The sequence below is a fragment of the Sceloporus undulatus genome, chromosome 3 (genome assembly GCF_019175285.1).
Source record: "Sceloporus undulatus isolate JIND9_A2432 ecotype Alabama chromosome 3, SceUnd_v1.1, whole genome shotgun sequence".
Lineage (NCBI taxonomy): Eukaryota > Metazoa > Chordata > Lepidosauria > Squamata > Phrynosomatidae > Sceloporus > Sceloporus undulatus.
Window position 1 is genome coordinate 256,792,158 of NC_056524.1, and position 16,940 is coordinate 256,809,097.

Consider the following 16,940-nt stretch of genomic DNA (forward strand, 5'->3'; position numbering starts at 1 on the left):
GGATAAACGCGAAGATAGATCTTTTGGAGAATTGGTTTTAGTAAATAATGTCTTATATTTTTACTATGGACTTTTTAAGAAGAGGCTGGAAAAAAAAAAGACGGCGTTCCGGCCTCCGGGGCAAAAAAACGAACGCTAACACACTAAGTCGCTTCAATTCCCGTGAAACAACAAGCTTGCTGGGCGTGCGACCTTTTCAAAGAGCGCAAACACGTGCACAGCCTCCAAGTTATCCACCGTGACGGGTGCACGGCTACGCAAATAAACAACTGCAAAAAAACAAGCAGGCCGGGTATGTGAGCAATGACCAACAACCCAATGACACTTCGGTACAACTCAAGGATTAGCAACACTTCAGCAGACGCTGCACTGCATAACAGATCATTGCTTTGCACAGCTTGCATCCTGCAAAGCCACACTCCATCCAGCCTCTCAATCTTTTTTCTCGACTCAACAACATCTGCCATCAGCCTGTCCACCTACCACCTCTATCCCTAGGTAACTTTCAGATGTCCCCCAATCACTTCAATGCGAACGTCTGAGACAATTCCTTGTTGTACCTCTTGCAACTTCTTGTTCCTGAATTAGCTGTACACAAAGATCATCTACATAATCACAAAATACCCCTCCTCTAGTGTAAACACAAGCTCCTGCAACCTTAATCGTTGAAACCCAAGCCTTTCAGCTCAGCAGGAATACCACTGAGTCCAGCAACGTGCACTTTTGCTTCAAGCCATACAATGCGTTGGTCAACTTAACACACTTTCGGCTCAGTAGCACTACCAAAACCCAGGATTTGTTCCATGTAAATTTCCTCCCTCAAGCTTAGCATCAATAAGCCCGTCTCAAAATCAACATGCCTTACCACTGTTCCTTGCCTACAGCTAATGCAAGCACGAATGCAAACGTGCTGGCTTTGCAGTAGTGAGAAGTTTTTGTCAAATGTCTTTAAAGCTTTGCTGGTGTGAAGCCTTTAGCCTACCAACCTGGCTTTGTACTTTTGACTACTATCAGCATTTCCTTCTTTTTATAGACCCCCTTGCAACCCACAACCTTGTGGTCCTTTAGCCTATCACAATATCAAAAACACTGCTTCTCAACTAGAAGACAAGAACTCTTGGTCCATAGCAGAAAAACCAGTTCTCGTTCGCCTCCTTAGAAAACTTTGCAATGCCTTCAAACCTCAGGCGCATCAGCCACTGCACAACAGCAAGTTGCAGGCGGAACAACAAATCTCTCAGGAGCTTTCGCACTCTCTGAGTCCTCCTAGGAATCAACACCTTTGTTCTAACCTCTCTCATCCTCACTCTCGCAACTCCTGAACTAGTTGGCACCGTCAGTGGTCCTCGTTGACACAGCTTCAAACTGACTTGTGGGATGGGTGGTGGGTGTAGTTTGGCTGTGTTAGTGTGTTGTGAAATACTGTGTTTTCTTCCTCCTCTGGAGACATTGTGACATGTGGGGGGGCTTACTTACACCGGCCATTTCCAGCACTTTGTCCCCAGTCCGCAGAACAATTCCTGATTGGAATGAAATCTCTCCCAGCCAGAATTTTCTTGCTCAAATTGGCATTCTGGACAACAAAATTCTCCCATGACACTGGTAAAAATTGAACTGTTGCCAGAATAAAAACCCACAAACATCAACCGTTTTCCATTTACCGTTCACCCTTCTTTCGGATTTTGCTGGGCACAAACACATTTGCAGAAATTGCCCCAAACAACCCCGCAAGGTAATTAAATGTTGGGGGTCTACCATGTAGCATCTGGAATAAGGGTGTTTGGCCTTTACAGATGAATTCCACACCCGATTTGCTTAGGGTTAGCCATTAAACACTTCAACCCCAAAACTTTTCAGACACATTAATCCAGTAAATACAGTCTTGCAGCTGCTTCAAAAAACACCAATACGTCTCTCTGCTAACCCCATCGATCCTGTGGAAACTGCAGGATTGGTGGGGTTGTGACCTAGCTCCCTTTCTTGCTTCTGCAACCAATTCTTAAGGTCCAGAAGAGAAAAATTTGCCTCCCACACACACACCCCCAACCCCAACCCCCACAAACACACACAACCCCCACAACAACACCCCCGCCCCAACCAACACACACCCCCCCCAACCCCCCAACCCAACACACAACAACAAACCACACCCCCCACCCCCCCAAGCCCAACCCCAACACAAACACCAACCAAACAAAACCCACCCCCCACACCCAAAAAACACCCCCCACACCCAAAGACCCAACCACCCACCCCCCAAACCCACCCCGACACACACCCCCCCCCCCACCCCCACCCCCACACACCAACAACACCACCCCACAAACCCCACACCCCAAACACCCACACACCCCCCCACCAACAACAAAACCCCAACAACAAAACAAACCAACACCCCCCCCCACACAAAACCCACCACAAACACAAAAACACCCACACCAAATCTGGTCCCAGTGACCAAAGAACCCACTTTGTAGTCAAATTGGCGCTCTATTTTGGTCACCCAGTCTTTGGAAGCTTCAGCAACCTCCTTTTTTTCCTTCAAGCTTTCAATAAGTACCTTGTGTGCCTGTCTACAATTACTATGAAAATACTGATTCCCTCCAACAGTTTTTTGTTTAAAGGCCCAGCCAAATCAGCATGCACCACCTCAACGTCCTCTTGGTGACATTTTTGTTTGCTTGGCCACAGGAAAAGCTCTCAATTGATCTTGTCTTGCTAACAGAACATTCAAGATGATTAGGACAGAATTCATTTTGAACTCATGCAAACCTGTCCCACTTTTCAAATTTAAACCCTATTGACCAAACATCTGTGAAAATAATGTCACAATTCTGCATGTAAAGGCACATTACTACACTTGCACACTCGTTTGTAAGCATAAATACAATTTGTTTTTTCTTTTGTTGCTTTTTGTAACTACCTTGTTCCCTTTGCTATTTATGCTTTTATCCCTTCAATTTCAAAGTATAACCAGCAGTAGTCAATGCAGACACTAACAGACAATTCTGCAATTTTGGAACACACAACATTTTCAAAATCTTTCCCCAAAACTAGGAACATGTAAGTACCCATATGTTTTACCTCTCTGGGAACCATCACCATTGCAACAGACTGAACATTTGACACAACCTTTAGTTTTCATGAACTTATTGTCTTACACATATGGTTTGAAGCCCCAATCCGCATCTCAGATGAACTCATGTGGCTGCTTGATGGGCTTTGCAGTCATTGTCCCCAGCCACACTGCTGCTCCACTCCTGGAACTAGCACTTTTTCCCTGCTTCTTCTTCTTCGATGCTGCAAACTTCCAACATTCTTTTGGACGTCCCTGGCTTCTTTATCAATAAAAACAGACTTGTTGGACCTGCCCTTTCTCCTGCAGGCATTCTTCCACACCTCCGTGGTTGAAGACCTTTTGTATCTGTCGCTTGCTGCCTCTCGGCCTTCAGATTTCGTCGCTGGCTCTCTTCCAAGACCGCGCCGACACAACTCAGCATCATCTGGTCTTCAGCCATCCCTTGGAAGTTATGCAATTTGCTCAAAGTCTTTGGACAAACTCCCAAGCAAGAGTACGCCTTTTGCTCCTCAGGCAAGGTGACACCTCTCAGCTGCTTTGTGCAACAGGTCATGCATTTTCTCTAATGCTTCTCAGATCCTGATTGCTTTGCTCTTTCAGGCTATACCTTTTTGAACAGAGCATCCTATGACAGGCATGCTATTTTTCATGCACATTCTTCAAAGTGTCCGACTTGCTTTAGCACTAGTCTTTAAGCCTCACATGATTAATCTGTTAGCTCAACAGTGAGCAAATTGTAGCTCGTGCCTTTCGAATCATCAGCACGTGTAGCATCAGTAGGACCTTGTTTTCCACCACGCCAAGACCCTCACGACCAACAGTGCTTGTGTAAACAGCCCAGCTGTTAATTGTTGTGTTTGTTTAGCTTGGGAATCTTGCTTCCGCCTCCATGACTTAAAGCAAACGGCAAAACAGCCAAGATCCCAGCAAATTGTCAAAAACACTGTTATTCTCCATTTGCCTCCGCACAGGAAGATGAACAACACAGATCAAACTTCAGCTGGAAGAAAACTCCACGCAGACTCTCAGTGAACAGGAACATCAGCAAAGCAGACCCTCCAGAAGACCATCTCAGCACCAGCTTGGCAACCACCCTGGAACCATCTCAGGCAAACCTCCTGGCAACCATCTCAGCAACCATCCTCTGCTACCACTTGTTAGAGAAAAAAATCTTTGTGATGTGGTTGATGTCTCTTGTTACCGTGGTTTGGGACTGGTAAACTTGAACAGATGCATCTTCTCGTACTCAGTATCAAATAACTCCACACAGATTTCACTCAATGAGGTTTTATTGACTTTTTTTTGCTATTTACACTTTTACAAGCAGCTTACTATACATCTATACTCTTTCAAGTCAATGCTAGAACTTGAATGTGTTTGACAATATTTTTTGTTTTCTCCTCTAAAGATCACATTCCCACCAAGTGGACACCTCTTTCTTTTCCCATGAAGTCCCATGGCTCCAGGAGCATACATAATCTTTGTTTTGATATTATGTCTCAGCACATTTCCGTTGAAGACTTGCTCTTCCAGGCCTAGGCTTTCTTGCCTGCAACAGGAAACCATTTTAAACCTTATTTAACCATTTTGCCTACATCTGAACATTTTCAATACAATTTAGAAATATTTTTAACAGTGTCTATGCAGTATCATTGGTTTCCCACGTGGACCAAAAAGGAAGGGATATTGGTCCTAGTCCCGATGCTCAAATCATTAATCACGCTCAAATACACATAAATTTCCCCTCCCCTCCAAATCTCACAGCTGGTATACAAAAGGATGGAAATAAAATACAGGTAGGGTTCAGAGCAACCCAATGAAAGGAGATTGTGATTTTTTTCACATAACTAATGCAAAAATTGTGGGATGCATTTTCTAGAGAACGCTGCCTGGCTCTGTTTCATAAAATGCACTTAAATCCACTTAAATCCTATTGTTTTTGGTCCGATTAGAGAGACCCATTGGAAACAATGGACTTTAACCTGTGGGTTTGCCTCACCACCATTAAATGACTGAATGGGTCTACTCTACTTTGGGACTAATCACCAAGATGCCAGCTTTAGAACTTACCTATGCTATAGAGTTAATTGTCTATAACCTTTTCTCTTAGGACGCTCCAACCTACAGAATTTTGGGATTTGTATTTTTTTTGAGGTACTTCAAATTGTTTCTTTTGCAGAGAATTCTAAATCCCTCAGCAAAATATAAATCTGTACAATGAAGCCGTGACTGTTAAAAGGGTGTGAGATAGCTGCACCTCTGGTAGTGTAACACAACACCATGAGAGATGGCTTTGAGAAGGCAAGAATTAATTTCCAGACATAGATGTTAATGCAAGAACAAAGGGGCAAATCTCCTTTAAACAGTAGATGCTTCATTGTAGCTGAAATAACAGATAGGCACACTCTCAAGAGAGACTTAGTCCAGTGCTGAAGTGTTCAGTTACCATTTTTTTAAAAAAAAAGTATCATGAAACACATGAAGCTTGACAGATCATCCACGCATTAAGTGCATTAATGAAAAGAAAAGCATTCTTGAATTAATAATATCCTGGGAATGTATGGGATGCTTCTTGATGACTGCATGTATCCAAGCCAATCAGTTCTGGTGTAAATTGATGATTTCTTTTCTTTTTTTCCTTCTTTTTCTCGGTTAGAGCTCAATCCTATAGAGGAGCAGGCACAACTCATTTCAATGCAGTTCAAAGTACTTCCAGAATGATTTTGCTGCTCTAAAAATGTTTAGCCTTTCCTTCTGTCTAATTTCAGGGGTTCTGTCCTGATAACAAAAAGAGCAACCATAAAACTTTCATACACAAATAATGATATAGTTAATCCACAGGTGTACATTTTTTTTCTGATCAGTAGAAAGATACAGATCATATTTGTCAAAACATTCCTAAAAACCCCAAAGGGCTTCTGTTTTTAGACAGGGGCCACAAGTGTGAAACCTTGTTGCTGATGTTTTTATAAATTATCTGTTTTTGCACTCTGTTTCTTCCCTGGGTCATTGCTTTGGATCTCATTTTAAAGGCTGTAAGAACACTTTCCAGATAAGACCAAAGTTCTAGCTAGCCTTTATCTCCTCGATAGGAGCTAGATATATCAACCAGTGAAACTCTTACCGCAAGATAGATACTGTTTCATGTTGTTTGTCTTAATGTCTGCTCATGTGTAGGTACACTGACTCGGAATATGGAAGTTTCCTTTGTAGATGTCAAAGCTATTAGTCTACTCAAAATTCTGTCCCCCAGGGATTTTGTCTAACTCTTTTAAAACCCATCTTTGACCATGGTCAACAAATGATTATGTGAAGAATTCATTCTGTATATTATTGAAAGCCCTTCTTGTCAAACATCCATTGTGGCATGAGGGAAAGAATGTCACCAAAAATAAAGACTTTACTTTTCAGGTTTATATCAAGGTTGTACAGCATCGTCTCTAATGATGACTTAAAGAAGGCTCAGCAAACTTCACACATCAGGTCTTAGAAAACACAAGGTCCAATCTTGGGAAAGTTTTCCTTTTTGGACCCACAATCCCAAGCTAGCTTGGCCACTGGCCATATTAGCTGGAGGATAAAGAGAAGCTGTGGTCCAATAGAAACCATTCCATGCTCTGCAAAGAACAAAATCTATGTTTGCAAGCATTTCTAACTGCATTGGAAGCTACAATGGAAAGCAGCAATAGACAGGACCATGTCAATGAATGATAGGATGAAGACTTTCAGAGTCAACCACTGATAATTTTGAGCTTCTCCATAAACTTCTTATAAGGTTCACAATAAAACATTTCTAAAGGGCAATAGTTTTACTCTATATTATGGATGCTTTTGAAGGTCTATGCTAGACATGTTTCTCTATTTGACACAACACACTTGGGTCTTCTGTTAGGGAACCTTCAGAGCAAAATCAAATTAACAAACCCTAGAAGGGGCTTTTCTCTCTCGCTCTCTCACATAATGCCAGCGCATTGTGTCAGTTACTCATGTTATCTAACCATTTCAACAAGTAATCTCACAGCTTTGCTTTTTACTTCAACTGTCTTTTTTTTTTTAAAGGAGCAAGTGTTCTCCAGCCCAGGGATGGGCAATGTGCAGACCATGGACCCCCGTGTGCCTTCCATGTCTGCCTTTGTTGGCCCTCAGCTCACAACAGTTCAGGCCACAATATTTTTCAAAAAGAATTTGGTTCCCAATACTCATGATTTGGATCTCCCTGGGCCATTTTAGCCCAGAAAATACCTCTTTAAAACTTAAAACTGCTTTTTGTTTTAAGAAGACCTCTCCTGGGTCTCAATGTGTCAGGGTGTGGTCTACAAAAATACCCCTCCAGGCTCTAGAGCAGTGGCTTCCCAACTTTGTTGGGCCGCGACCCCCATTGGGGATGAAAGTCCCACCTGTGGCCCCCCTGATAGGTTGGGAGGCCAGGAAGGGGCGGGATTTTTCGGCTGCATACAAGCTCCAGCAGGCTTTGCTGCAGAAAGTCCTGCCCCTTCCCAGCTTCCCAACCAATTAGGGAGGCCACCAGGGGAGAAGGGGCGGGACTTTCCACCCAAAGGCCTCTGGGGCTTGTAGCCCCATCTCCTCTCCCCGTGGTTGCCTGGCAACCGCGGGGAGAAGAGGAGGCAGCCCCCACCGTGCCTTCCTCCCCGCGGCTGTCTGGCAGCCACGGAAGGGAGGAAAAAGGAGGAGGACCCCCGCCCCCATTCCCTGCTCCCCTGGGTGCCTGCACCCGGGAGAAGGCGGGAGAGGAGGAGGGACCCCGTCCCCATTCCCTGCCTCCCCCATGGGTGCCTGCACCTGGGGGAAGGCAGAGAGGAGGAGGGACCCCTCCCCCCATTCCCTGCCCTCCCCCAGGGTGCCTGCACCTGGGGGAAGAGAGAAAGAGGAGGAGGGACCCCAACCCCCATTCCCTGCCTCCCTCGTGGGTGCCTGCACCCACGCAAAGGCAGGTAGAGAAGGAGGGACCCCTGCCCCATTCCCTGCCTCCCCCGTGGGTGCCTGCACCCGGGTGGACCCGGGTGAAGGCAGGGAGAGCAGGAGGTGGCCCATCCTCCATTCCCTTCCTTCCCCATGGGTGCTTGCACCCGCGGGAAGGCAGGGAGAGGAGGAGGTGGTGGCCCCTCCTCCATTCCCTTCCTCCTTGTGCGTGCCTGTACCAGCGCGGGCACTCGCAGTGTCTTTTTAGATTGTAAGCCTGAGGGCAGGGAACCATCCAATTAAAAAGATTGTATGTACAGCGCTGTGTAAATTTATAAATAAAGGTTAATAATAATAATAATAATAATAAAGGAGGGAGCTCCGCCCCTTCCCCTTCTCCCCGCGCGATGCCTGCTCCAGCACCGGCACCCGCGGGGAGAAGGGGAGGGGGAGGCAGGGGGGGAATTCCCAACCTGGTGACCCCCCAGAAAGGGTCGCACGACCCCCAAAGGGGTCGCGACCCCCAGGTTGGGAACCCCTGCTCTAGAGGACATTTGGGGGCAACAAAAAGGGTTTTCTTTTTGCAATGGAGGTGTGGTGTGGTGTGTGCCCCTTTCAGATTTTCTAGTCAGCCAATATTGTCCTACAGTCTACCACTTTTGTCCACTCTTGCTTTAGCCCTAGTGGCCCTTTTGAAAAGATTCAGGAAAGTGTTAGCATGCCTGTATGCATACATACACATTTCAGTGTTCTACAGGGAATTCCCAGGGTTTGCCTCCCCTTCCAGCAAGATACAGCCCCTTTCCCTTGCATTGCTGTCCTCAGTTGGCAAGAAATAGATGTCTATGAACATTTTAGCTATTCAGAAAGTCTAACACTGCCAATGCATGGCCCTAGGACAGAAGAAACTATTTTATATTGGAGGTAGGAATATTTCAACAGAGAAAGCAAGAAGTAGCACTGTTAAAATGTTGGCCGAGTATGTGTGTGCAAGAGTATATTCATGGTGGATGTGGATATGAATATTGTATGAGTAGGGGAGTGTGAGAGAAGGAAGAAAAAACAGACAAAGGGAAGGTGTTGCACACAAAAGAATCCATCTGTAAATTTATGAGCATATCCACTTGTATATCTAAGAATAGACCTTGACTCTTAATTTCAAAGGCAGATATTTCTGGACACCAGTGTTGGTTCATTAAAGATTTACAGCCATCACATTAACCTTAACATTCCCTATTTATGGGCATGTTATTCCTCCTATAATTCTAGCATAACTCCTCACTGCAGTTTCTTCAGAAGCTTTCCTGGGACTCTATCTCATTTGGAAAAAAAAATCATTAGCCTTTCTGTCAGACCCTCTCCTAATACTTCATCCATCTCCCACTATCCAAACAAACCCAATTTAGAAACTCCTCTGCAAAATTTCCATTAGTTGACATTGGTAAAACAGTGCTATGGGATTGCTGAGCTTCAGCAATTCTAAGATTACGCAGAAATTAAGACGAGCTCATCTACACTACCATCCTTATGGACTCAATATAGTCTAGCATCCTTTCCCCAACAGCCATGTTTATTTTGATCATCTCTTGATGACATCTTCTCCCTGCCTTCTTTTTTGCCATTTTTTAAATCTTTTTGGTCCATGTGCTTCATGTTCCATAACATTTCATAATAATATTAGATAATGTCTGTCACTGAGAACATTTTTTTCTGCAAATAGTTAAAGGTTTTTAAAAATTCACTATCCAAATGACATGGAAGCCACAAACTGCCATTGAATCGCATACTGAGTTCCATCAGCATTGGCCTATTGTTAAGCTCACGCATACCAACAACAGTCCTTTGTAGTGTTAATTAAACATTTCCTGTGTCTATTGCTGTTATTATTTTCCGTGCTGTGGGAGATTAGTGATGAAGTGCCTGTTTATTCATTGAGAGAAATGAATAAAGTGGGAAATGGCAGGTGTTGCAATGAGGGTGGAGGAATGGTGATGACTTACTGATTCTAAAACAAGCCAGTCACTTCAATCACCATCCTTAGCTTTTCCAGGGGACATCTGATAAAATGAAGAAACAGTGTTGTATGGATAAAGAAGGCTCATACTTACCTAGCGGCTTCAGAATATCTCTCTAAGCACCGGAAAACAGCAGCTTGACGAAGGTGGTTACGGAAATAGGCAGGGTTCAGAATAATGCTCCTTGGAGAAAAAAGGAAATAAATATGCAAGTCAAAACCCTTCAATGGCATATTGTTGAAAGATCATTTAAGAGCAAAATCTGGATAACACTGTATACACACATACACACTGTGTGCACAAACATTCCTCCTACCAATGCTAAGCTGATTGCATTTCTCTCAATCCTCAACAATGAATGATCACATCTACTCTGTTGACAGCTGAGATGGACGAACAGGCATTATTAAAATGTCTATTACAGCTGTGTCATAAATGTAATTTCATTCATAGCTTTGCCTATTAGGGAAGCAGCAGTTAAAATCCTTGTGAGCATATGTTTTACTGCGTTTAGCAAGAATATAAAAACCAGCAAGACGTTAGGCCTTACTGTAATAATGCCTTTTGTTATCTGTCATCTGCATTCACAGGTTGGGATAATAAGCATATATTATGCAGACAACATAACAACACAAAGCCGAGACTAAAAGTATTGCTGAAACCAAGCTACCCCAGCTGGGATGGGAATATATGAAGGGGGTGGAGAAAATTCATCAACACCCCTTATATCACAACAACAAGGCTCTCCACCTGTTTTAAATCCATTTAAAACACTTTACACTCAGAGCTCCTTTTAAACTGAGGCAGAGGTGCAACTTTCAGCAAAGAACTCTTGACTTTTTTTAAAGGTACATTTGCAATGATTATTTTATATGGGAATATCTTTCAAGCCTCCAGCGTTGGGGTGGGATGCAAAAGTTTCTTGAAAGCTAGTTAGAGATTTCTCATTAAAGGCCAGATTAGATATATGACTAAATGTGTCTACATTTTATAACCAAGATCCTACATTGCCCAGTGCAGTGATAGAGCATACCCTGTAACATTTCACAGATGAAAGCTGGGACACATATGGTCAAGCCACTAGGGCTGGTGTCATCCAGTGTTATAACTCATGGTGTCACCCCTCCCCCCCAATTGACCTTCTCTCATACTACACCATGGATAAAAAATCTGTGGATAAGAAGAGCTGACTGTATGTTATTGAATGTAATAGCAATAGTTGTGACATAAACAACTAGCAAAATTAAAATTATACCTTTAAACTGCAATATCATATGCACAGCCTAAATGTATTTACATGTACATTGTTTCATGTGGTTAAAGTGAACATTTGGCAAGATGTAATGTTTTTTAAAGAAAATTTTAAAAGACCAATTATTTTTTTTAAAAAATTTAAATTAAAAATGAAAAATGTGAGCTCCTCCTTTTCCCTCCCACAGAGCCTCACCTCAATCACTGTGTCTCTGCAGCATTTTAAAGGGACACAGATGAATGCCACAGCCCATGTCTGCCAAAAGATAGATTTTCAGGAAGCAGTAGTGTCACCCCCCCTTAGTGTGACACCTTGTGCACTCTGCATTCCCCGCAACCCCCTAGTAATACCTCTGCACATCCAGTATTGTAACTCATGGTGTCACACACACACCCTGCCATTGACCTTCTCCCATTCTACAACATACAGAATCCTTAGTAATGTTTCTTGTACTAATGTTACTCATAAATAGCAATTCCTGTCTATCATTGGATGTAATGGCAATAGTTGTGACATAAACAACTAGCAAAATCAAAATTATACCCTTAAATTGCAATACCATACACACAGCCTAAATCTATTTACATGTATATTGTTTCATAATATATTATTTAAAAATAGACAATTTACAACCGATTAAAACAATCATGAATAACCGCGGTGATCCCTTGGAGCCAAGCAGCACACACAGCCCCTCTGTCGTGGCTCTTACTCCCAGGGAGTCCCTTAAACTTCCCTTCTAGGATCTCCTAGGTCTCTATTCCCACTCCCTACTGAGCTGAATGAGACCCCTTGAGATCCTGTATCTCGCTGCCACCACTCAGTGAAATTCAATGAACTATATTTCCCTAAGCACACACTGAGACTTGCTAGGGATGTCTAGTTTCCTTCCTTGCTAACTTAAAACAATCAGTAACTGAGCTAAGACGCATGTACAGGAGCAGAGAGAGACAGCAGATACTTTTAAAGAAAGATATTTATTTTAAAGAAATAGAATAGGATAGGAAGATATCATTCATGCAAAGCCTCCTTGCCTTGCAGGTACAGAAAGTATAGTTACAAAGTATTCATTTCAGGCAAGCTATTAGATAAACATAACAAAACCTAAACGCACTAGCTAATACATTTCCTAGCTACTCACACAGTGATGGGATTTGCAGTCCTTGTTGAGTTCTCGGATGCAAGGAGCTGGACCTCATGGCCTGGCTCCACTTGCATCACTTTTGCCTGCCTCCGTGCAAGCACACAGCTGGTTTCCCCAAACAAACACAAAGATGGAGAATAAAGAAAACATATGGTTTCCCCCACGAACAAGAGCCACCACTTCTTTAATCAGCTTCAAAACGGAGTTGAAGACCATCCTGTTCAGATAAGCGTTCCCAGGCATTGCATAACTGTCACCTGCTATTTGATGTTCTTTTGTTGTCTGTTTTATTGAATCATTTCCTGTATTGCTATGTATTTTATATGTATTATCCTACTAGAGAGGCCCCTTCCCCACCACCACTCCCTTCTCCTTTTGTCTCGTGTCTTTTTAGATTGTAAGCCTGAGGGCAGGGAACCGTCCAATTAAAAAGATTGTATGTACAGTGCTGTGTAAATTCACAGCACTTTATAAATAAAGGTTAATAATAGTAACAACAACAACAACAACAACAATAGTAACAACAACAACCTGTTCAAATCAGCATTCCCTGACACAGGCCCCAATTAGTTCCCCCCCCCCCCCCCCGTCAGCAGTGGCAAGCTGTTTTAATGTTGATTGTTTTAATGTAGTTGTAAATTTTAATGTAATTGTAATGATTGCTTTTCTGTTGATGTTTTATAATGTTGTACACCGCCCTGATTATATAGAAGGGCGGTATAGAAATAAAATTTATTATTATTTTAACCATAAAACATGTGCAGCCTGGATAAAATCAGTTTGGCCTGAAGGCTTTAATAAAAAAGACAGGTTTTAACTTGGTCCAAAAGTGATTCCAGTGTTGGCATCAATTCCTCCAGGGGAAGGGAATTTCATAACTGGGGTGCCACCACAGAAAAGGCCCTCTCCCATGTCCTCTCACAATGTATTTCCCCTACTAATGGGACACAGAGGAGGGATATGCAATAGATCTCAATTCTCCAAGGCAGACATATATAGAGGTGCTCTGTAGATATATAGAGAGGTACTCCCTCAATTACTGAGGCTCCCAAGTTGTTTAGGGCTTTAAATGTTATTGCCAGCACCTCGAATTCTGAATGGAAATATATTGGCAGCCAGTGAAATTGCTTCAGAATAGAGATTATATGATATCTGAATGGAATTCCAGTAAGCAGTGTAGTTGCTGAATTTTGCACTAGCTGTAGTTTCCAAGTTGTCTTCAAGGGTAGTGCCACATAGAGTGCATTGCAGTAGTCTAATTGACAAGTTACCAGTGCATGGGCTACTATGGCTAAGTTATACCTGTCCAGGAAAAGGTGTGGCTGGCATCCCAATCAAAGCTAGCCCCAAGGACTCTGAGCCACTGAGTCTGTCTGGGCTTCAAGTGCCAATCATGGATCTAGGAGTACTCCCAGACTACCTTCAAGGACAGTGCAATCCCATCCAGGGCAGGCAACCTACCCAATTCTCATACTCAAGGACTACCAGTCCATAGAGCCTCTGTCTTATTAGGATTCAACCTCAATTTATTCATCTAGCCCATTACAGCATCCAGGCACTGTTCCAACACTTCCACTGCCCCAGGTGACTCTTATTACAAGGAGAAGTAGAGTTGAATATCATCGAAATACTGATGGCACCTAACCCCAAAAGTCCTAATGACCTTTCCCAGCAGCTGCGAAATTAGACATGATTGACCCCAAAGCATAATGGCCATGGAGCTGAGTAGGAGTGGAAGTGCTACTCTCTGGAACTGACTTTGCAGATAGGAGTAGGACCACTGTAAAACAGTGCCTCCTACTCCCTTCCACCAGAGGTAGTCCAGTAAGACAACATGATCAATAGTGTCAAAAGCCACTGAGAGATTCAGGAGGATCAACAGGGTTGCACTCCCTCTTGACTTTTCCCTGACGTAGATCCTCAGTCAGAGCAACCAGGACAGTCTTGGTATCCTGACTTGAAACCAGACTGAAATGGGTCCAGATGATCTGTTTCCTCCAAGAACATCTGAAGCTGCCCAGCCATTACACATTCAAGCACTTTCCCCAAAGGTGGGATATTAGTGATCACATACCTCTGGGTCCAGGGAAATCCTCTTCAGGAGAAGGTTCACCACAGCCTCCTTCAAGGCATAATGGGCACCTCTCTCATCCTCCTTTTGCCACCACCAGCATCTACCCCTTCCTTTTCTTGTATGACCATGGAGAGAGTAGAACTGCTCATGTAACAATCTGTTGAGCGTTGCACCCTGTAGGATCCCAGGTTGCTTTCACACTGTAGAATCAATGCAGTTTGACATCATTTTAACTGTCATGACTCCATTCTACGGAATCCTGGGATTTGTAGTTTGTTGTGGCCCCAGAGGTTTCTGTCAGAGAATGCTAATTATCTAATAAAACTACATATCTCAGAATTCCATAGCATTGAGCCGTGGTAGTTAAAGTGGTGTCAAACTGAATTAATTCTGCAGTGTAGATACAGCTCCAGATTATTTTACTGTTGCTGCTTTGTGAGACCAGACCCATCTGAAACATGCATCAGAACATAAGAAACCTAATGGACCTGATCAAAAAATCCATCTTGCTTCCAGCATTAACCAGACAGATGCTTGGAGTCTGGGAACAATTTGTTACTCAGAATTGGTCAGAGTGCTTTAAACATTTCAACAATGATTTTAGAACTTGCCACTTTCATATTTAAATGCCAGTAATGTTATTTTTGATTGCATAACAATCAATGTTCCTTGCAACTTTAATTTGTTACTCTCCATTTTAGTTGTTTTAAGTACTAAACTAAATAATTACTAAATAAAATAATTAAAGAAATAATTTTATAAAATGTCCTCAACATTTTAACATTAGCATTTTTTATTTCAAAAAAACAATGCGACGTTGATGCAGTAGTGCTAGCACTAATATTTTTCTTGTTCTGTGAAACCCACTGGCAATGGAGATTCAGTAGCATGTTGCCTTTCAAATATTGACAGACCCTCTGGCAAGCAAGCCAATAGGGAAAGTATTATCAGAAAGCAGAAAGCAGAGAACTACTAATCTTATTGGCTAAAGGACATATGAAGTAGGGATTTCATGATAAGATATCACAGCATGGCTATTTCTTGTTTTATTTAAAGGCAGCTGCAGAATGTGCATTTGTGTTTCCTTATGATTAGATCAGGTTTTTTTTTTAAAAAAATCTTGTTTTAATGCATCAGTACAAATTTCCTCAACTCCAGTTCAACCGTGTGTGTGTGTGTGTGTGTGTATGTGTGTGTGTGTCTATGTTTATGGCCTTCACATTGTTTATTGACTTATGGTGACCCTATGAATTCTGTAGAGTTTTCTTAGGCTCTTGTACCTTGAATGGTTGTGTAGGAGGAGGAAATTTGGCAGCACTGAGTCATGGCAGTTAAAACGGTAGCAAACTGGATTATTTCTGCAGTGCAAATAAGGGCTTGGTTTCCCAGTCCACCAAGAGCAGGTCTTTTGTAAACACAATGGGTTTTCATTACATATTTAAGAGTAAATCCCGAACACTTTGCATTACAACAGGGATAGTTTAAAAAAAATACAGGTACTGTAAAAAGTAATCTTTCCTCATAACTATAGTGAGGATTGCATTTAAGCTCACAACTACTCTTGTGGTAAGTGAAGGCTAGTCAAAAAGTCTCTGTACTTCAGCCCTGTGACTCTAGGCTCGATTAAACTGTTCATGGCTATTTTGAAACAGGACCCTCTGGCATGCAAATCCAACAAAAGATACATTCAAGGTCATAAACTGATCATCTATCCAATGAATATAGTATGGAAAGCAGATCAACATTGGCTTATTGTTATTGCCTGGTATTCAGTATTGCAGTTACAAATTAGAGTTAGGACTCCATACCTGCTCTGTGTTTAGTAAGATTATGTAATGTTGTTGTAAGATTACGTAAATGCCCTGCAGTCCACCTGAACAGCCAACAGCCAGATTGGGCAAATGAGGTCTGTCCAGTTGACAGTTGCAAAGAGGATGGCATCCCAGCCTCCTCCCCACAGTGAATGAGGCTGTGACAATGAGAAGCAACATCCCGTGCACACACACATACACACACTTATCACATCCTCGATCAGTGATGAGGGAGATGGAAACATCATCCTCTTTGTACCCTAATCGGTAAATGAACAGATGGTCTTTGTCTGATGTGCTTGCTGATGTTTCTTAAGGTGGACTGGGTGAGTTGGGCTATAAGACTTTATTTAGGTATGCCTATGTAACTAAGGGGCTGTACAGATTGCCTCTAAGGTGCGACAGGAGGCCGTCCATTTCCCGGCCAGATTGGGGCCACGGCAACCTCACACCAAAGCCCCAATCTAGCCTCTGAAGGGTGCAAAAAAGAGCCACAAAAAGCCAAGGGGTGCCATAGCTGCAGTGGTGTGACTCTATGGCACCTCTTCGGCACTGCATCATTTGGACATAGCACCAGAGGCGTGTCATAATGGCACACATCATTTGGGTGGAGTTAGGGCAAGTGTCATCAGGACTCTGAGCCCA

At 42.9% G+C, this 16,940-nt stretch overlaps 1 protein-coding gene across 1 annotated transcript in view; it reads right to left on the bottom strand.

Annotated features, from left to right (window-relative positions):
* LOC121925989 (spermatogenesis-associated protein 16-like) overlaps positions 1–16,940 on the bottom strand; it is a 184,882-nt gene that overhangs the window by 69,634 nt on the left and 98,308 nt on the right. The window contains exon 4 of the mRNA XM_042458545.1: positions 10,108–10,197. Within this exon, the coding sequence (XP_042314479.1) occupies positions 10,108–10,197 (90 nt within the window). The remainder of the gene's footprint in view (positions 1–10,107; positions 10,198–16,940) is intronic.